Genomic DNA, 22,847 nt, shown 5'->3' on the forward strand with positions numbered 1-22,847 from the left:
ACAAACTGGGGCCTCCAAACATACACACACCACAAGTTTGGGTACGCCAGGTCTGTCCAGCATCCAGGACGCTGGAGCCCACAGTAAGGGCACCTTCAAACACCCCACCCTGAGACTCCAAACAGGCAGGATCCATTTAACCATTTAACCGTCACTCAGCACGTGAGCACAAGCGACAGCCAGGACTTGTTCCCTAACCTAAAGCTGCAGAGAAGGAACCTTTTCATCTGCCGGGAACACCCCAACATCTCACTGGGCCAACCGCAGAGTGGTGCAGAGTCCAGGCTCTCTCTGGGAGACTGGTTTCAGGTCAAAGGCTGTGCGCTGAGGCGAGCCCGACCACATCTAGAGAGTTCCTCTTGACCACAAACACTCGCTCAGGCTCCCTTCTCACCGCAGAGGTGACGCTCCATAATCCTAAAGCCAGATTCATCAACCCCTGACGCCATCACTGCGGTGGAGGCGTTTGCGATCACGATACGGTGGCAATTTACGGAGGGAAACAGTATCTGAGTATATTTCAGCCACTTTTTTAAAACTGTACTCCTGACCTCTTTCTTCAGCAGACCTCAAATATCTTTTATTTTCTTTGTGGTTTTAAGCCTAAAGCCAGGCAGTCTGAGTCTGCCTACAGTAAAACACTCATCTGGGATTAGGAGCCATTTATTCATCTCAGCTCAGTAACACTATGACAGCCTCGCTTCAGAATCCAATGAATATCTCACACTTTCATTTCATATGCAATCTCTGGTGCTCAGGAGTGTGTATCGCCGATTCTGTACAGTTTATTTGTTTGTGTGTCTGTGTGTATGTGCCTTATGTGTGTTTTGGGGGCATTAGTGTTTTGCACTGTTTTCATCCCAGCTCTGAAATATCTATTTTCTAGAAATCGCGCACATTAATACTTTACGTTTCGATGCGTTTCGCTGTCATATTTGATGCCCTAAAATATGTCTTTGGCAGTTTGACTGCATTCGAAGTCTGTTACCTACAAGCATCGCTATCCTATTTGAGCGAATATGCGAGAAGAGAGCATCGAGGGAAAAGCTGAATAAAATACAGCACAGTCGTCAGATGTATTGTGCATCTTTAGGGATCGCCGTCACCAAGACATTCATTTAGTTTCAGTCATTAAAAGTCCAGCTCTGACACAGAAACCTGCTCGACTCGCTCCAACTCCGGACTTGCTATTCAAATGATTAAACACTTGTCTAATCATTTCCCTTCCACTCACATTTTGATATCAAACATTAACTCAATGCTTCTCTCTAACTGCAGAATGAAAGACAACACTGAAACTGCTGTAACCCTGAGCTCTCTCAGGAAACAGAAAAGGCTAAACACGTGCAAGAAAAAAATCGAAACAAAACAAAAAACGCCAAATAATTCAGTCTCGGGTGCTAAAGTCCAGACAAAATCAAAGACACACCATCACAACTGTTTCTAACGTAGAGGAACTAATCATCGCAGAAACTCCACACTGTGACACCGGCACATTAAGCATCACAAACAAGTAGCCAAAAGCAGGACCAGTGCACGATGCTCTGCAAATCTCACCAAAACCATGGCAACAGGCTCTCAGAACAATAATCTTCTCGGTCAGTTGCTGCTTTCCGGACTCTTTTATTGCTCCTGTCATTGAGGCCGTGCGCTGCGGCTCTGTGTGTCATGTAACTGCACCATTTTCACACAAGAGCTCATCAGGACGTTTCACTCAGCGTGGAGGAACAATCCAGGCTTTATGAAACTCTGAAATGTCACGTGTGAATATCAATTCTTAGCAACAGACACAGTCACGAGTAACATTTCTTCAGGTCAGTCTTGGGTAGGGATGGGTATTGATAAGATTTTCACGATTCCGATTCCATTTTCGATTCTGTTTAACGATTCGATTCTTTATAGATTCTCTTATCGATTTTTTTTTTTTTTTTAAAAGAAGAACACTAAGGTCAATTAGCTTAGAACTTTGTTTTATATCGTCTCTTTGAACAAGATAGAAATTTAGGAGTAATATGGCCTTACAAACCCAACAGTGAGATCTTAACAGATCCAACCTACGGCTCTTCAATGGGGTGTCACAGGGTCCCCAGGAAAAAAAATTGTGAATGTAAAATAATAAAATAAATATTCTTCTGTAGCAATTACACAAGAATATCCAATAATGTCCCTGCCTACAATTAAACACATTCACTTACCGAAAATCGGGGCATCTGCTGTGGCAAATGGGTTCAAGCCTTTGACCACAAACTTAGTCACTGCTCGGTGACATTCGTCTATCCTGGCCTGAAAGGAGACGCTACCGGTAGACTGCAGTGAGAACTGCCAGCATCTGAGCCAGACTCTGTCTGTCTCTCTCATCATGGTCACTAAACGCACAGTAATGGCAGGTTTGTAATAAGGCAGATCGCGCTAACATAATATGCACTGTTAGCTGATTATTTACCTGCCGCATTAACGGGAGAGGACGTGCAAACGTTACCGCCGCTGCTGGGTTGAGATTCACGAGTCCGGAGCGGAATTAAAAACACGACATTCATTTAAGGTTATCGCACGTTTTGTGAGCAAATGCTTTTGCATATTCGTAGTGTTTCCTCCCTTAAATGAAATATCTACTTTGCAAGTATTGCAAGTTGTCCTGTTGTCATCCGTTCTCCTAAAGTATAACCAAAGTTTTTAGCGTTTGAGCCGCCATGTTTTCTGCCAGGTAAATGACGCTCCACAACGTGGTGACGTCATTCGGGGCGACTAGAATCGATAAGGGAATCGTTTGCAAAAATGGCAAACGATTCCAAGGAATTGAAACAGTGGGAACCGGTTCTCAACAAGAACCGGTTTTTGATACCCATCCCTAGTCTTGGGCCACTTCATGCATGTCACCGTGCACCAAAGCTGTTGGCATGCACACTGACCAATCAAGCCAAAAACCTTTAACTATAGCTAGATTCTCAAAAACAAAACGATCCTTTTAAAAGTAAAATAAGTGATTATTTTGACATGAACAGAGGCACAAAGACCCGAGTCTTAACAAACAGCAGTTCTTCCCACAGATTCTTACAGCCTCGTGAGAAATTGCTAACTACAGCAACTTTGTTCTTAATTAGTTCAGTGAATTTCCAACAAATCCTGCAGTATTTATACATGCTTAAAGGCATACAGTATGATCCAAGGACAGGGAAACACACTGTATCTGTACAATTTCTAGCCAGCAGGTTCTTTTTTAGCAGTGACCTAAATGAAAAATTCAGTTATCCATAGGACACAAGCTCATTAAAACATGTTGACACTGTTTTAATGTGCGGAGCCACCAAGAGAAGGGCTCCGGATTCATTTAAGGCTCCGAGCAATCATCAAACGGCCCTTACTCTAGGGGATGGGATTGATCACATTGTATAATGCTAGATCTTTTTAAAAAGTATGAAAAACTTCAGTTTCCAAAGGGGTTAAATGACAAATGACATTCTTCAGGGGAAAAATAAGAATAAACAGGAATATATGGATTGAGTTTGCCTCAAGTCTCCAAACGTGAATTACTAATGATGCTGCCTGACGCTGAAGGCGAGTTAAAACCTTTACCTCTGAGTTTTGCTTAAGAGGCATTATTGTATCAAGGGAGTGGCTTATATGCCACTGCAGCTCAATACTCTGCACACACATACAATGGCACACAATATACCAGACAAAGATCTCGACTTCAGCCTTTGTAACACTTTTGAGCAGACACACAGTATCATGTGCTCACTTACTTCTCTGCGTAATCAGCATAAAACTGTTGTATCAACTGCAGTCAGCATTCTTTTACTAGCTTTTGCATTTGGCACACGCTCCGCGTGAGCTAGCATCAAACCAAAGAGCGAAGAGAAATACACGGGACTGTCATGCACTGTTGCACTGCGCAAACCAAAGTGTGTCCAATAGCTTTGGGTCGACCGTCTGTATCCCTAAAGGCAGGTTGGACAATGACACCTCTGTACATTTCCAAAAAACAAATTGCGGTGCAGACTTTCAGGTATAAAAGTATTAACTGTTTTGAAACTGCTCGTTTCAGAGGGTCAAAAGTAATTCGACAGCTTACTGAAGCAGTTTTATGGTGAAGCCTGATTACCACAACTAAGGTGGATGATGATTTCAGAAGGCTTCCTTATGAAAGAAAAAGCCTTTACCAACCTCTAACCAAGTCAAGAACACTCAAGGAGATGGCAGTCTGTATTCAAGAGGCACCTTCATCAATGGAAATAGAGACAGTTTACCACAAAGTGCAAACCACTGGTTACACGCAACAACAAGAAAGCCAGACTTTGGCAGAAAACATTTAAAACCAGCCTGTGCAATCCTGCAAAATCGTTTGTAATGGCCTGCCAGTGCAACTGTGCCACTAGTGTTATTAATGTTTGACTGCTGATAGACACAGCTGATCGCACAGCGCTTCACAGTGCAAATGGATGAGAGCCCAAAGCAAACTGCAAAAGACACCCAAGAGTTTCTGAAGGCAGTGAAATGACACAAGACCACCTGATCTGGAGCTGAGCGAGCAGACTTTTTAGTTCCTGAAGGGAAAACTGAATTCACAGCAGCAACTGAAGGCGTGGAGAGAAGCTCAAGAGAAGAAGTACAGCATTACGTTGGATTTTGTTTTTAAATCCACAGCGGTGGTGTACAGAAGCAGAGATACAGAAATCGTGGCAAATATTTATGAGCCAAAGTAAATACTGTGATTTTGTAACTGTGCACAGAACAATAGCTGCCTGGTGCGTGTCTGGGGTGGTCAGTTGCACATGCCAGTGTAATCTGCTGTGCTGGTCAGTCGGGCAACAGGCTATTCCAGTTAAAGCTAACTAACACTATTGTTTTCAGAGTTATTATTAAGAAGCAGGGTTTCTGGTTTTTGGTTAAAATCAAATAAAAAACTCAAACCAGTCAGCTGTTCCATAAAAACATACACCAATCTGTATAATCCCATAATCCTACTTCAACAGAAACAATAGAATATGTTCTGCAGAGGATGTACTTACCTTGTCTTTGTCTTCCACCAGATCACTGAGTATGTCGTCGGGGTCTAGAATCCCCCCATCACAGTATTCAACATGATGCGTCCGAATGAAGAAATCTCCTTCCTACAACAAAGGACACAAAAATCAGCGACTTGTGAACAGACTTATCACCACATGATCAATTTACCTACAATTGTTTTTTAACACCTGCAACATTTCTAACAGAACACTTGTTTTGTTTTCTCCCATCAGGAATGACATCAGCTATCACAGACAGCAGAGTCTCAGTCGTGGTATTGTCGGACTGTTAACCACAACAGGCTGGAAAACTATCCAACATTTTCTGTCAGAATCCTAAAATAGTCACACTTCAGTCTGAAGGATACGGACTGCTGTTAAATTACACATCACAGAGCACAGAAATGATGTGGAGTTCATCAGTGTTGCATTCTTACGTTTCTTTAGGGATGTTTTTCTTTAGTTGTTTCAGGACGGCTGCCAAAATCTGATATTAAACCGGAGCTGAATTACTGAGATGTTACAGGTTGTGATCTCTGTACTGCAGAAGTTAGGATGAATCTCCTCTCTTGTCAATCCAGAAGAGAGATCTTCCTCGTCCATCTTCAGAGGAAGGTCATATTGACGCCCACACGGTCAAAACTAAAGATGGAGAAGCGGCGTTCAGTTTCCAAGGTCCAAATCCAAGTCCCGGAAAACTGAAGTCTTCTCTGTTCCCAATGCATTTGTATTAAATTTTACTTTTTATTAAACCAACTTTATCTTTCTTGCACTATTACTGCACTGAAAATGTTCATCTTTTTTACATTTGTAAAAAATGTGTTTTTTGTTCTCTCTAAATCATATTTATGCATTTATTCCAACTTCATTTCTAAATTGCAATTTTTTTGATATTTTTATCATAATGCTTTGTATTTCTCACGTATTTCTCACTTCTGCAACTTCAAGATTCCAAATAAATGAAAGTTCTCACAGTAATTGTTTTAAATATCGGAAATAATCCCAGTTCGTCCACTGTGCATGAATGTGTGCATTTGGTGCTACGTAAATAAAAGTGGACTGAATTCAAACACCAGTGGTGAGTTTGTGTGTGTATGAATAGCACAGTAGGCAATAATACATAACAACACGGATACATGAATGTAGCTTGTATTGGAAACACACGTTGGTCAAAAAGACTAGAAAGGCACTGTTGACCATCTGCTTCCTGTAATAAAAATCCTCAGTTTTCCAAATTCAAACACAGAACAATGGAGAGAGGCTCTTTAATTTCACACAGCGGTCAATAAGTTTCACATTAACATTAGGGGTGGGGGAAAAATCGATACTGTGTAGCATGGTGATATTTTGTTTGCTAATAATGTATCGATACAGGGACAGCAGAAATGGATACTTTGTTACAAAAAAGGTTTTTGTGCTCTGACTTCAGAGCATGTTGATCCTTTTTCTGAGCAACAATCCTGACATTCCTTCACTGTCCAAATGTGTTTCACTTGTTTTTGGCAGCAATAAACATGACAGTTTACTTATTTTAATTTAAGACATTTTTTATCTTAATTAAGTTTAAAACTTTTTTATTTAATGTAAAATTATATTTTGTTTTAATTTACTTTCAAATTCTTCAGTTGCTGAAGGGGCTGCATAGTTTTCATAAACTGCATAGTTCAGAATAGCTATAATTGTACCAGATGGTTGATTCAGTTAAGTTGGACTAGACTGTAATACAAACCGTTCAGTTTGTCAACAATCAAACTGAAATGAGAGAAAGACTGAGTGTGAGACTTTGATATTAGAGAAAATGAATATTGATAAAGTTTACCTTTATGTACAGAATCTGAATATTACAAAATATTTTAAAAAATTGCAATAATATCGTATCGTGCGTTAAGTATTGTGATAATATCGTATCGTGGGATGTATGGTGATTCCCACCTCTAATTAACATAGTAATAAATTAAGATTATTCTAATTATTTGATGGACACCCACAAGAATCTACTGCACACCAACTCCTCATTTATAAAGCCCTCGCTCTCCGACTCCCCTTCTCCCTCAACTTTGCCCTCACCTTTGTTTCTTTGCTCCGCACATCTCTCACGTCTTCCCCGAGGTGCCTTGTACAGATTACAGCTCTAGCTGGGCCCATTCTCTCTCCCTCCTCGCTCCCTTTCTCCGCCGTGTTGGGCCTGTGATTAATGACTTTGAAACTGTACTGGACAGCTGACTGCATAGAGCTGGTTGTTGAACAACATATTGAGACAGCACACAAGCGTGCACACACATACTCAAGACAAATCACACGCAGCCTAAGGAAAGGTGCGACTCCAAACACTACAGGGTGGTGCTCCAGTAAATCACTCTTTCGGGGTCAGATGCTCGTAATGTTTTTCAAAAACTCGCATTAGAAAGATTTCAAGATCAGATTGTGTCCACGGGTATCACTGCAAGGGCAACATTTCCTTCTATCAGTGTATCAGTCCAACTGATCTGACTGTGTAATCATTAAAAACAATATGTGTGCAAACGCGTACACGTACAATTACAAAACTCGCCATTTCAATGGCTATTCACCCATCTTTGTTGCACAAGGCTCTGAGACTGAGACCATTTATGCTCTTCTATTGTCTGTAACTCTTCCTCTCTTCCTTCCAGCTGGAATTTATAGTATGACTCCGCTGTAACAATGACTTGGCTGAGACCCAGTCCAGATGCATGAGATAGATTTTCAAATACTCGGTTTTATTTTCTTCTTTCCCCTTGAGCACTACCAATCAAGGCTTTGGAAAATGTTAACTCAAGAACACACACCGAGTGCGCGTGTTTATGTAACTGCCTGCGCTTTAAATTTTGTTTATCAGTTCTAATGTCCAGCGCTCAATCGGTCACCGTCACACAAACAGCGGGACGCCACACGAGCAATCGTACCTCGAGAAACAGGCGTGATGAGTTCAGCTTGTATTCTACTTCCTCACATCAGAAAACTACGCCGGGCCTGCTCTCAGTGTGTGGGCTGATCCACACCACCCGAGTACAATTCACACAGAAGCCTTTAATTGGAACTAATCTATTAAAGCTCAACGAGTCATTCATCAAATTACAACAAACTAGCACAGGTGGATTTTGAAGCGCTTACAGCTGAAAACCCAAATCCATCGTCTTAAAGTTATCATCGATTAAGCCCTAAACAAACTCCAGCCTCCAAATGTTCCAACGCTCACTCACCGCTCTGGTAGCTAAACTTTGTTCTCAACCACCTGACCTGCCAAGTTAGCTCATATTAAACATAGCCCCACCAACGTCAACAAGTATTTTTACTACCAAGGCAGAAATGGTTAGTCTGACACTGACAGCTTATTTTGCTCATGTGTCTACTTGGATTCAGCAAATTGACATTTCGAAGGTTGATAACTTGATTTTCACAGAACATGGTCTTTAAATCTTTGAGCAAGGAAAGATCCTGTGCACAAATAGATTTCCGGTAGTTTGTCTGTTTGCCAGCAGGATTACACAAACAGTACCAAGACAAATATCGTTAAACTTTGTGAAAAGGTGCAGAAAAGGCAGATCTTCTGTCACATTAGCACTGAATATTAACGAATAATCATGTGACTAGAGTCAGATGATATTTAACCTGACAAGTAAAGACTTATTTGCAAATTAGAATTTATTATTTCAGAACATGTAAAGTACTGAGAAAGTACCACATCAGGTCGAAGATGAAATACACCCAACCATAAATCTGACATTAATCAGCTGATTCTAATTATATACAAACTCATTTCAGTGGTTTCTGAAGTGACTGAAATGAGTCACTTCAGAAATAGTAGCAGTAGCAGTAATAGTAGCAGTAATAGGTAAAATTGTTTCCTGGTCACATGATGACACGCACCATGCCATCTTTCTCCAAGTTACATATTCAGTGGATCAGAACCTTTTTAAATTCAACTGATTGTTCACGAAACTAATCGGCAGGCTAATCACTACAAAAAGTGGGAAACACGTACACCCTGTAACCTGGAAACACAACGAGACACACGCAGTGAAAACAGCCTCGTTCCTTCGGCGACCTGCTGCTGCTATGAGGTCATCAACGCCTGTTTGGGTTTCTCTGTTACAGTAGGCAATCCGTACGGCTGTACCGACGAGAGACGAAGATTCTGAGAGATAAGCCGTGAGCACACTCGTCTAATCTGATAAAGTGTCAGCACCAAATCCTGTCCCTCCAACTCTAGTGGTTTCTAAACCCAGAGAGACTCGCAGATAGAAGTTTAAAGATAAGAGTTGTAAACACGCCGATCAAATCCAAAAATCAGGGGGATTAGCACTTAATGCAGTGTTTTGCCTGAGTCTATTTCAGATAATCTTGGGTAATTCGGGATATTTGATTCTCGTGACGTGATGTGGAAATGATTAATAGGTTGGAGTAAATTCCCTCCTGAGTGAAAACACTCTGTACCATCGCTCCCATTCTTATCTCTGAACAGTACGTCTTTTTAGCCTGCTGCTTAACAAACGAGTTTGGTATGCACACTGCTCTCAAACTGAAGGTCGTGCAAATGAGTGGACCTCGATAAACCACAGAGGTGTGATTGAAGAGTCACGCAGTGCGACATCCACACCACAGCTTCAGCTGAATACTCGCCCACGTTTAGATCCTTATCCAGAACTGAGAGGTCTGAAATCATGACAGACGTCAAGCAGGAAATGTATGTATGTATTATATCATTTTATTATCAATAATTCTGTAAAGGCAGTGACTAATATCCTGAAATTAATTCCGAAAAAGCAAAATAAACAATCTAAACTGAATCACCCACCGACCCTGCAACAGCGTCCCACACTTAAGATGGGCACACGCTCACTTTTCAATCATCCAATTAAGCAAAGATACATTTATTGTCACGTTGTATAGAAAAATTCACGGTTTGCTTACACCGACTCGAACAGTTTGTTCAAACAAACCTTTCCGAGTCCGTTCTAAAAAGTCAGGCTCAATAAACACATTCCTGTGGTTTGTCTACAGAGGAGGAGGCACGTGTCTCCTCCCGGCCTCTCCCTCGCCCTCAGAAATAATTGCCTGTGCCGTGGCATGGGGCCAGATTGTTTGTACGATTTTATCAGCTTGTTTGGCCACGCCTCATCAGCATTCCTGCCCCGACTAATGAAACTACACTGTACACCCACACTGACGAGAACCCTTCCATACACATCCACCTGGAAATCCATATGCACAAGTGTATACACAGGTATAGTGTAAAAACACCACCAGCCCACAAACCTGACGGATTTAATTTTTTAAAGCATAATATATGTATCATCTGGCCTCATCTATACTAGGGCTGCCAAAAACTATTATTTTGATAGTCGACTAGTCACCAATTATTTTTGCGATTAGTCGACTAATCAGATCATCATCCACTGGACATAAAAGTACAGCTTATTGCACCTGCAGCATCTGCTCTTCTATAACTATCATTAGCTTACAGCTTTAAGTGTTTAAGGTATGTGCTAACTAAAAATAAGGACAAGATGATAGTTTATTAAATTTTAATGACATTTGCAGATTGTTTCGGTGAAGTTTAATAAACTCAGCCGTCTGCTCCTTTCTATCTAAAATATAACAGGACACCGGAGTAAATTCTCGAGCATCTTCTGATAATCAGCTGTCTGCTTTTATTCAGCTGTGTAAAAACTATAACTTTAATCTCAGCCAAACCGATTTACTCAGGAACAAATAAAATACTAAAAAAAGCCAAACAATAACATTTTTAAGTTATCTAAGTAACTTATATATCATGTTTAACCTGAGTAGCGAAAGACAGCGGTGGGTTTGAAAACGATTTGCTGGGAGTCCGGTGTTCTCACGGCTCTAGTTAGCCTAGTCCCCGGCTAGCTATCGAGCTAGTGGCTAACAGACGTCTCCGAAAACGTCGGAGCGCTTTTGAAAATATGTGGTGTCTTGATAAACTGAGCAGATATTTGAGGTTTACACAGCTACATTCTCACCTGAAAATATGTTAAACGTTTATTTTGTGACCCAGAAAGAATAATAAGAGTAATATTAAAACTAACTAGCTACCGCCATTGTTGGAAACTGAGCTGGGCCGCGCTATGAATTCTGGGACACAGCTTCTTCTTCTTCTTCGGGGTTTAACGGCAGCTGGCATCCTTGTACATGCAGTGCTGCCACCTTCTGTTTCAGTCCGTTATTACACTCTTAAATCCTACTACTTATTCCTGCGTCTTTTGTGATCTTACAAAGCTTCAAACGACGCGTCGACTATTAAATCAGTCGTCGGCGATTTTGATAGTCGACGTAATCGTGACTAGTCGTGGCAGCCCTAATCTATACCTTAGATTTCTTATCTTAGTCCAAATATGTGCAGTCACGTGGTTTTATTTATTGATGTTTTATACATTTGGACAAGCAAGTAACGGTTCATGTATTATTTTAGTTTCAGCGTGTCAGCCTGAAACTGGTTTTAAAAGCACAGGAGCATTTGTTGCTCCTACACGTTTATTTGCAACCTATAGTGTGGACAGAAGTCGTTTTTATTTCTGACACACACCCGGTGCAGGTCCAGTTTTTGAAAATGATGTTTGCTTTTACATCCAACTGCTATGACACCAACAGCTGCAAAGTTTCCTGCAGATCCAGATCTCCTTTTTTGGAGACTCATGTCTGCTTTGAGTGCTCAGAGATGTCCGTATGCTGTTTGCAGCTAACTGCTCTCGCAGTGAATTTGCTGGACCATCCTGTACAAAGTGTCCCTTCAGTTAAAGTTGTTCAAGTAATTTGAAAATCCTTTTGAATGCTTTCCCAGACCCATACCCTTAGAACTTTTACTTTGTAGAACTAGTTTACCACATTAATGTATTACTGTATACACATCAGTCAGCCAATAAAGTTGTTCTGTATATTAGAAGACTTTGTTCCCCTTCCTTGTCCTCCGTGGCCCCCTGGTAGTGAGCCAGGTTGTGCTAGAAAACTTTACATTGCTGACTCACAGCCATCTGCAGTCTTAACTTGGAAGACTTTAGAAAACCATTCAGATCTTGGCAGGACAGTACAGGCTTTAAAAGCAAAGAGAGAACACCAGGACCTCAGTGTTATAGGCTTAACCTTTTAACAGCCACCTGCAACCTGTTGTAGCCTGTTCAAAGCATTTGAAAGTTTCATATAAAGATGCTTTTTTTTTTCTTTTCCCCATTACTACACATGCTCGCTTTGGTTAGATTCTTTATAATTCAACTGTTTACTTCATTTTACATGACGTGAAGATGCCAGCAACACTTAAAGTAATAGGGAACAGCTTTATTAAGTGAAGCTGGTGATGGTGGTGAAGTTGTGCCAGAAGAATTTGTTGCTATCAATCTACGATGAGCAGGGTATATAAAAGACAAAAACAACTCAGTGACATCTCTGAACCTTTGAAGTGTCCAATCATGTTTTATCATCCACACACCGCACAGGGGTCCACAGATAAAAAGAACAGTTATTAATATTTTTGTTTGTTTTATTCTTTGTAAATTATACCAAGGTTCAAATATTACTGATTAAATTTCATTGTTCACCGTTTGCTCACTTTGTTCAGAAAATAAAAAGAAAACTTCTCTCGATATGAAAAGCCGGTCAGTGTTGTCCATTATATTTGTTTGGCCTCCAAAATGCGAGTGTCCCAACACCGTCTCTGTTTTAATAGGACAAGGACAGCCTACTTGTGCCCATTATTGCCCTGGTATAATTAGCAGAAAGAGAAGCACGGCATCAGTGTTTGGAATAATGGTGAAAGGATTTAGAGGACTCAAAATGTTTCATTATGTTTTCCAATGTCACAGAAATTATTTAAACCAATTTGCATAATTCGGCCATTGCAATGGAGATATTATAAAGGGTTAGAGAGACATAATAAAGCCGCCATCGCCAGTAAAGTTTGCCCTAAAGGTCATATCAGTGTTTTCTAGATAAAGTCCCATTCATGCATTGTGGCTGTTCAGTTAAAGAAAACTGGTCTCTCCTGAGCAGGATGTTCGTATTGGCATCAAACGTGGAACCTATGTTTCTAATAAACGAAACAATAAACGTACTTTTCCCATGGCGGGGATCTGCTTTTTATTTTGAAACTCTGACATGATTACAGAATGCTGAGTGTCATTTTTCTGGATTATACAGGCAACACCACCTGCATTTCACTTGTACTGGGACTCATAAACACACAGTCGCACACGTGTCTGTTTGGCCAAAGGCAATTAGGCTGATAATTGGCAACTCCCCACAAAAAACAACCTCTGCCTTCATCCCTCCCTCTTCTCTCTGCTATCTTCAAATGCTTTTGTTCTGATTTCTTCACATGGTTTATTAATCTCCTCACAGCCAACGCTCTACAAAAACCCTGCATATCACTATTTTTTTCCCTTGATACGGTCATGCTCGGTGCTTCCCTTCCATAATTTGTGCTAGCCCTCTATGATCATCCATCAACGGTGATAGCTCTATATTATGCTGCAGCTGTCAGCAGGCTTGTTTGCTCTGATAAATAACTAAAGATCACAGCGCTCTCAGATCACTGATATATTGAGTGAAGTGAATGACAGTTAATCTAATATCTGCTCAATAAAAACTTGCAGACTAATTGACTAATCTGTGCTTTTCTCTTAAAAGCTAAATGAGATACACTTTATCTACATGAGTGTCCTAAAGGCGTGCTACAGCTAACCAGTACTGTCAGGATGAGAGCCATTCACACTGCGCTAAGCCTATGAAAAATGTTTTAACTATAATAAATGGTTACTATTTGAATGGTAAAAATACTTACTAGGCATACACTGGCACTTTTAAAAAAGACATAATCAAACCCAGGGCTCGCAAAATCGCTAGCCCGACGTCCCGGGGCTAGCGATTTTTTCCAGTCGGGCTACCAAAATCTAACTCACCCCTGCCCGTCGGGCTATCATAGGAAGGAAAATATATGTCTATGCTTTTGCATTCTTTTGCCAATGTAGCTGAGTAATTATGTCATTGGCATCGGTGAGCCACTGTCAATATGTGACATATTGAAATTGCGTTTGAATTTGCGCTTGTTTTTGCTTTCACTTTCATTTTGCGATCGCGCGAACGGTGTGTAGAGAGCGGCAGCACTGATTGGTGAGTGACGATTAATTGCGTACCAATTCCTCTGACATCGTCTTATCACCCATTAGCTTACTATTCAAACGCGACAAGTGAAATCTCTCGCAGCAAGCTTAAACATGTGAGAGGTTGAGTGCGCAAAGAATCGCTGACCGTTATGTGAGTGCGTGTGTAAAAGCAGCAGGATTTACGCTGGTATTTTAGTTCTGCTCAGCTAAATAAGACAGGTCAGGGTGAAGAAGGGGCAGCCAAAGAAAAGCTTACCGCAAAACGGAAAAGTTATGACAAATCAGACTATGGGGCAAAAAGAAAGCGCAGCTATGACGAGCTAAATAACATGATGTTCTGCCGGGTGTGTTCTGAGTTTCATTTGATTTCTGAGTCGACAAGCGCCTTTGTTACTGGGACCAGTAATTTTAAGAAAGGCCCCCATTAGAACCCATGAGAAATGCAAGAAATGCATTATTGCCCAGTCTGCAGTATCTTTCCCAGAACAAACAGCAATTGCAAAAAACATACTAAAAATAAACCAAGCACAACAAGAACTCCTGAATAATCAGTTTAGAACAGCGTGCTATGTTGCAAAGAGTGAACTACCACTGGCAAAATTTAGCAGTCTTTGCAAACTTCAAAAAGCAAATGGCCTCAATCTTGGTTCCACTTACTTCTTACCTGTGACTTCAGTGGAAATTTCAAATTCAGGATCTGACACAGACTGATTTATGTCCTACACAGTTCTTACAAATTCATAGAAATTTCTGTTCAATTAGAACCAAGTATTTGAGTTGATGTTTGTAATTTTTATACAGTTGTTGTGATTTTTATTTTAACAATTTTTTTGGTTAATTTTGGAGGTGAGAGATTAATTTTGTTTCTCTTGTAACAATATTCCGTTACAATATTATACATTAAAGTATAATATTGTAACGGAAACAAAACATAAAAATGCTTTCTTTTTTATTCGGGCTACTTAAATTTATTTTGGGCTACCAAAAATGGAAGAATGCCTGCCCGAAGGGCTACCAGAGATTTTGAAATTTTGCGAGCCCTGAAACCTCACTTGATTTTACAGAAGAGACTCCATCATGAGAATGGGTACGCTTCCCCCTCCTGATTCCTTTCTTTCTTTCTTTTTGCGTATTTGTCACACTTAAATGTTTCAGCTCAAACTATTTTTAATATTACACAAAGATAATCAGAGTAAATACAAAACACTTTTTTTTAAAATGCTGATTTCACTTCTTAAGGGAATAAAGTTATCCAAACCTCCCTACCCTGTGCGGGAAATAATTGCTCCCAAACCAACTGTGATTAACCACACTTCAATTTCAGCAGCCGTCCCTGATTACTGCCACAAATGACTTAAATAGATCTCAAAAATCAACACATCGTGACACAATCTAAAGAAACGCCTGATAAACTAAGTCAGCGTCATCGCTGTGATCGGTCCGAGGCTTCACAGGAGTGGCCGGCCTGCCAACATTATTCAAAGAGCGCATCAACGACTCACCCAGTAGGTCACAGAAGAACCAGAACAACATGTAAAGAACTGCAGGCCTCGCTTGCCTTAGTCAAGGTCAGAGTTCATGACTCAACAATAAGAAAGAGACTGGGCGAAACTGGAGAGTTCAAAGAGAAAACCAATGCTGACCAAAAAGAGCACCAAGGCTCGTCTCACATCTGCCAAAAAAAACATCTGGATGATCCACAAGACTTCTGGGAAAATATTCTGCGGACTGACAAGAACAAAAGATGAACTTTCTGGAAGGTTTGAGTCCCATTATGCATTTCATAAAAAGAACATCAGAGCAACAGTCAAACATGGTGGTGGTGGTGTGATGGTCAGGGGCTGTTCTCTAGTGGTTTCAATCAGACTCGGATATTTTGGCGTGACCTCAAACTGGTCATTCATGCTGGAAAACCCTCCAATGTAGCAGAATTACAACAACTGTAAACTGAACAGTGGACCAGAACTCCTCCAAAACAATGTGAAAGACTCATAAACACATAACTGTGTGTCCTCCTGCCAAGAGCGACACAACCAGTTATTAGGTTTAGGGGGAAATTAGTTTTTCACACGGGGAAGGCGTGTTTTATTATTGTTTAAATACTGCATTTTGTATTTACTCCGATTGTTGTTGTCTATTATTAAAATTTATTTGAAGCTCAGAAACATTTAGGTGCAAAAAACTCAGAAATCAGGAAGTGGGCAACAAACAGCAAACAGATCAGGCCAGAAAGAAAGGGGGGAAACTATTCACTAAACATGATAAACAATGTATCTACACTATAGGGATAAAAGAACCAGTTCACACTTCTTAATATAAGATGTCTGTTGTTTTCAGTCCCGTTGCCACAGGTGTGTAATATCAGTCAAAAGCAGGCTCATTTAAAAAGCTCAGCAGTTCCAAGTCTGTTACTGTAACAAGTCAGTCTGAGTTTTCACCCCTTCCAAATATTCAACGATCAGCTGTGTTCAAACGTCATCATCAGCACCAAGTCTGTGCACCAGGAGCTTCGTGAGATGGTTCACGATGACCGAGCAGCTCCTGTGATTATAACGTACAGGTTCCACACAGCGTTTTTTATCTAATTCATTCTGTGCTTTTCTTTACTCATTTCGTGAAACTATGCATTTACAGGGTGGGTGAGAAGTGAGTCTACAATCTTAGTTTCACTGGAGACAAAGGAGAGGGATGTCCCTCCTACACTTATCTGTGTACAAGCGCCTATATTGTTTTTTCACGTATAACTCCAAAATGAGTGATATTACACACTCTCTACTGAATATAAAATTTGTAAAATGGTTACGTTTTTGAAGAGCCGACCACAAGACCAATCGCAGCAACCCAGGCTTGATTCTGACCCAATGCCGTTTGCAGCGTGTCTTCCCCACTCTCCTTCTCTTCGCTAAAAAAATGAATAAAAGCCTCCAAAATAATAATAAAAACAGAATTTATGGCTTAGCATCAGTGTGGTGAACGAGTTCTAAATCCACATCCTAAAACGTGTTAACCAAGCTAAATTAGGTACTTAGTGATGCGAGACCTGCCTTATCTCTAAAAAGAGCTTTAAAGGAATTAGAAAAAGTTAGAAAAAGACCATTAATGTGTTAGTAAATAACAGCAGTTTCGTATATAAAAAGCAGCCATATCGAAGCCTTTTGTTTCTTCCATCCTCTCTGTGAGTAAAACTAACACGAGTTTTAATTCAGAGATAAATGTGAAACTAAAATGATCACAAACAGGAATTAAATCCTCTCAGAAGCTCACCTTAAGACTACATTTCATGACGCCCAACTCTTTTTGAGATCGCTCAAATGCAGCGCTAATGTCTGTGCTGTGCATTAGCTCCTCTTAAGCACCACTGTGGGAACACCTAACAAAGCAGCTGATAAATAGTACTGCCAGTATCAGTTAGCTACAGTGCATGCAGAAACACAAGATAATAAAACGCTTTTAATCCAAGCAGCATACTCTCTAAGTAGAGTGAAGCAGATAGGGAGGAAGGGGAAAGAGACAGACAGAAAGCTAGCAGTCTCTGTGACATAAAAATATGATTTGCCTGGCACTGGGAGGGAGGATTAGGGACTGGACCACTGTACAACACACACATATATCCTAGATTTTTAATGCCGAAACACGCTAACAGCCATAATTATACGGCTACAAGAGATTAGTGTTGCAGAAAAATGACTGAGTGACAACAAGAAAGTCAGAAAAACACACACACAGAGAAAATACTTAGGAAGAAGAAAAGGAGACTACAAATTCACCACCCCCCAAGAAGCAGAACTGGAGTCTGATGAAAAAATGAAGACAAGCAACAGGACAATTACTGTGAAAATGATTAAGAGGAAAAAGGGCTAAAACCATTTGAGAGTACAAAGTGCAGAGCGAAGGTGGAAAGAGGAGGAGAGACTGAGACTTGCTGACAAAGGTGTGGGAGACAGCGGGAAAAGGGAAAGAAAACAGAGGAAGAAGAGACGAGCAGGCCAAAACACACAGAGCGAGCATGTTCTTAGCAAAGAATTTCATTGACACCAAACAAAGACTTTAAACACTAACAGACCAAAGCAGCAGAGCAGGGAGGCGCTCACATCGCAGCACACCTCAGATGTTCCTGCTCTAGCTTCATAGCACCGCGTTAGATCTATGCTGCAGCCTGCAGTCCACCTTCCCTGATATGTAACTACAGCGAAGCAGACCTCAACTGCTGTGACAGGTCTGAGAAACACAGCATCCGCCCACAAGGACGATGCCTTTATAAAGCAAATAGCAAATAACTGTTTTATTATTAAAACAAAGCTGCCTTTTAATAAGTCAGAGCTACTAAAAGGAGACTTGAGAGTCAGTTCTTCAGTGAACTGTTGTCTAAGATTTATTGACTCTAATTCCAGCATGATCGGCTCAATCAGACTCGTGATAGCAGAGCTAATGGAGACACAACATCACTCGCTGCAGACAGTACCACACATCACGCTTAAGAGCAAACAAACTACAGTCAAAACAGTGTAAACTGATCTTTACTGTGAAAATGAAAATAGGCCCTTTCTTTGATTTATTCAAGGCATGTAGCCGCACGAATCCTTTCTTCAGACACATTTACTTCTAGAGGTAGTCATCATCATAGCTTCCATTTTCTGAGCTGAAGATGGTGACAGTTTCTCTATCCATACCCTTCTAGTTCTAGCTGGAATGGGGGTATCTTATGAAGAAGAGCTGCATGTGAGGGAGGACGTGTTCAATGAGGAAGAACAGTTTAAACAAAAGGGACACAACGGCTCGAGCTACGTGCACAGCAATATACAAGGAGAACAGGAGATTTATTTGTGTAAAGGATAAGAATGATAAATATGATGAAGGGGGCAAAACACACAGGAGGGTTGTGTGGTGAGGGGTAATATACGGACAGGTGGAAGCGGATTAAAAAGGAAAAAAGGGAGCAAGAAAAACAGGACGGCATCTCTAGCACGCTCTCATATAAACCCACACACACACCTTCGACATCTCTCCCTCAATCGCAGCTGAGACGATCCATCCATATGACTGCTGTGCCTTTTGAATAATAGACCCAATATGAAGCAAGTCACTGAGAAGATTTGGTTGTGTGATGGGGGTCATGGGGTTCCTGCCCTGAGAGCAGCGCCGGGAATCAACAGCAGTCATAAAGGAATCACAAGACGGAGTCATTTGCATTTTACTCACAACTAAATTGGAAATGACTCGCTCCTGCTCCTGTCTGGACCATCACAATTCATATCAGATATGCTTTTAATTTTTTATACAGCAATTATGGAAAACCGGACCTCCATGGCTTTGTCTAATTTCCCAAGACTTTTAGATGTGAAAATCATATGGTCCTTTCATGATATAAAAATGACTGAGCTCTCGATTATTCTTTCATGACTTCAGGGGGAAAACCTCAAATGTTATGAAAGTGCTGTTTCATAAAAACTTATCTGTCTCGGAGTTCATGAAAATCTTAACACATTATTACAGAACTACTTCTTACAATAAATAATGGAGCTAACTGACAGCTCAAGGGTGAGATGGACTCGGAGAGAGATAAGGCTGCATTTGTTCATGCTTTTTGTTCATTTTTCCCAAGCAGAGCGCTCGCTCTATGGGGTATCACTGACAAAAACAGATTTTTCTGCAGCTGCGATTTTTGCCACAGTCACAGTGTAAAGATTTGCTGCGTTTATTGTGTTGAATAAAAGAGTCACTTCTCGTGCCAAGACTGCTATCAGGCTTAATTGTAAAGACAGGTGCTTTGCAAACTTCTCTACAGTACCTGCTCCAGGAGTTTTCTGTATCTCTGCGTGGCTTGCTGGATGAGGTCCCTCACGGTCCATCCCTCCTTGCATGGCACCACCACACCTGTCTGCCCAAATGTTACTGTCACCTTCATGATGGCTGCTCTCCACTTTATCCCAGATCCGAGCCCTCTGGATGCAGATGATGAGCAATGTTCATAACAAGGAAGGCCTCCCGGAAAGACTTGACAAGAAGGCAAGGATGTCATCAAATACCAAAAATGTAAAAATACAGTACTGGCTGTAGGCGGCTTGAACACAGCTGCATCCAAATAAAAGTTAGATTTCTAAAACCCAAACTGCTTTCCAGAACTCTCCACAGGCATTAGTCATGTTGTGATCTCAGTACATCCAGCCGCCTTCACATGCAAAGGTAACCATGGCTGTCGCTCCTCTTCTCGTCTCCTCAAGCATAGCTAAGGATACCACTCAGCAGGTCTGAACACAGCTTCCCGAAGCGTTAAACTACTGCACTGTTTGTGTGATGGAGCTGAGCGGTGTGTCCTGTCATGCCTCACGGCGGCTTAACTGTAGTTAACTTATAATAAAGTTAGCCGTGTATCAGCTAGCTGCACTAGCCCCGGCTTTGATAACAAACCCGGGGTGGACGCTTTCAGTCTGTCACAGCTCTCCGATCTCCACACGCTTCCTCCACTATCACAGATGCCGTGTTTCTACGTGTTTTACCACTAAGACAAAAGTTTATCCAAACTTTCACATAACAGCTAGCCGAAGCTGGCTCCTTCGCTAGCTAACGTTAGCAACCTTAGCTGAACTTTGGAGGGAGAGATGCAGTCGGTCGGGCATCATTCCACAAGTTTTCCCTCTCCCAACTTTCCTTTTTTCCAAGCCGTCACTTGCATCCACTACATCCCGGACAGGCACGGTAAGAAGACGGGGACGCAGTTTTGATATTCGGCGGTAAACTGGGCGTGTACTGGAGCAGGTAACGGAGCAGTAAAACTATGTTTTGGAAAAGTTTTGAGATTCCTTCACTGCCGACCGCTCCTGACCAGTTCCTGACCAGCTCCTCCACCGCTTCACGCTGTTCACTTTCTTAAAGGGGAAGTGCTCCAATTAATGCTGCAGCTGGGAGTAATGCAGTAATGCAGATTCTCGGTTCTAGCCTGCAGTGTTAGGATGGTCAACTTATATTAACGAGTTAACCAGACCAGATGTTAGAGCAGCAGACTGCTAATCTGCAGGTTTCTGCTTTCTCTGATGCTGGCGTCACTCACATTACTGCTTTTTATATGAACCCAATAATGATAACAACAAGAGCACAAGCCTCCTGGCAGCTCGCTTTCTGCAGTATTTACTTTTACAGGACAGATCTTTACTTTGATTACTCAAACATTATGTAGGAGCAGGTAATCGATAATAGGTATTGATTTGTAATAACTGGACATGAAAAACTTGAGCTTATTATATGGTGTTATCATACAGTTTATTTTTAACTAACTCGGCTTCTCTTTCTCTTGACAATACTTTCTTTAAAGGTATAACACACCTTTGGAGTCAGCTGTGAAATGTAAAGGAAAGGTCAAATGTGCACTACAATGTGATATTGAGAATCCTCATATACCACTATCATTTCCTGAATGTTGGCAGTATAAACAAACACATTAGACTTTTAGCATGCTTTAAAGATAAAAGAGAATTTATGAAAGTTTGACCTTATTTGACCTTAAAGGAGAGGTCAAAGGTCAGAGGTTCAAGGTAACATGATACTTAGAATCCACATATATACTGTATTATTCCCTATATGCCTATATGTTGTCAATACAAACAATAGCAGTAAGAAGTAAGTAAAATTCATTTATACACCACTTTTTAAGACAAAGTGCTTTACAGGTAATATAAAACATATCAAACAAAACAACATATTACGCAAGAACTTTACCCAAATGCCCGTCTAAATATTTGAGTTTTCAACTGTTTTTTAAAAGAAGCCACAGAGTCCACGGTGCGTAGAGTGGGAGGTAAACTGTTTCACAGTATCGGTGCTAGGGTTTGGAAAGGGCGTCTGTGGAATAGCCAGAAGACCACCATCAGTGGATCTAAGGATCCAGTTTGGAGAGCAAGGGTGAAGAAGCTCGATGAGATGAGTGGGGGTCTCTCATACTGATATCTGAAAAAGCATTGTTTTAAATAGCTCTATATACCATTATTATCACTTTGACCTTCAGTCTACTGACTTGGAAGCATTCAGATCAATTCAATTTTATTTATACAGCGCCAAATCACAACATCAGTCGACTCAAGGCGCTTTATATTATAAGGTAGACATTACAATAACACATACAGAGAAAAACCCAACAATCACATGACCCCCTATGAGCAAGCACTTCGGCGACAGTGGGAAGGAAAAACTTCCTTTTAACAGGAAGAAACCTCCAGCAGAACCAGGCTCAGGGAGGGGCGGGACCATCTGCTGAGACCGGTTGGGGTGAGGTCAGAAGTCAATTTTGACATTATGTAAATCTTTATACGTCACTTTATATGTGTTGATAGGAAACACCACACTTGTAAAAGTCATAGTTTCTAAGTACGCTGACCTTGGTGGACGTAAGTAAATTTTTAGGGTTTGTTAATCTACAGCCCTACAACGTTTTATCAGGATTCATTCAAAACTTTTTGAGCTGTCACGTATGCAGATATTATGACACACATAACCTCCTTGAAAGAGGTGATAAAGTTAACTAGACTGGATGTTTGAGCAGTAAGTAAGTAATCTAAAGATGTTTGGTTTGTCCTGCTGCAGGTGCTAATCTGATCCGTTTTGCAGTATTTTGGCTGAATCTGGGCAGAGAGTAGTCCTACACACGTCAGAATTCATCCATCATTCTCATTTAAATGAACCAGGTTTCATCTGTCCAAAAACATTGTGTTTT

General features: G+C 40.9%; 1 protein-coding gene across 5 annotated transcripts in view; it reads right to left on the reverse strand.

The window, feature by feature from the left end:
• Nucleotides 1-21,064, reverse strand: part of LOC146501131 (partitioning defective 3 homolog B-like) — a 269,394-nt gene extending 248,330 nt beyond the window's left edge. For 2 of the 5 annotated variants that reach the window (XM_085136430.1, XM_085136429.1), the window contains exons 1-2: nucleotides 19,932-21,063; nucleotides 5,010-5,111 (exon numbers count right to left, since the gene is read on the reverse strand). In XM_085136430.1, coding sequence (XP_084992556.1) covers nucleotides 5,010-5,111; nucleotides 19,932-20,162 — 333 coding nt within the window. In that variant the 5' untranslated portion in view covers nucleotides 20,163-21,063. Of the gene's footprint in view, nucleotides 1-5,009; nucleotides 5,112-5,443; nucleotides 10,334-19,931 lie in introns of those variants that run through there. The other 3 variants (XM_085136428.1, XM_085136432.1, XM_085136433.1) reach the window with 3 other exon arrangements.
• Between the last annotated feature and the right edge of the window lie 1,783 nt (nucleotides 21,065-22,847).

Source organism: Neolamprologus multifasciatus, chromosome 16, assembly GCF_963576455.1.
Source record: "Neolamprologus multifasciatus chromosome 16, fNeoMul1.2, whole genome shotgun sequence".
NCBI classification, from domain to species: Eukaryota; Metazoa; Chordata; class Actinopteri; order Cichliformes; family Cichlidae; genus Neolamprologus; species Neolamprologus multifasciatus.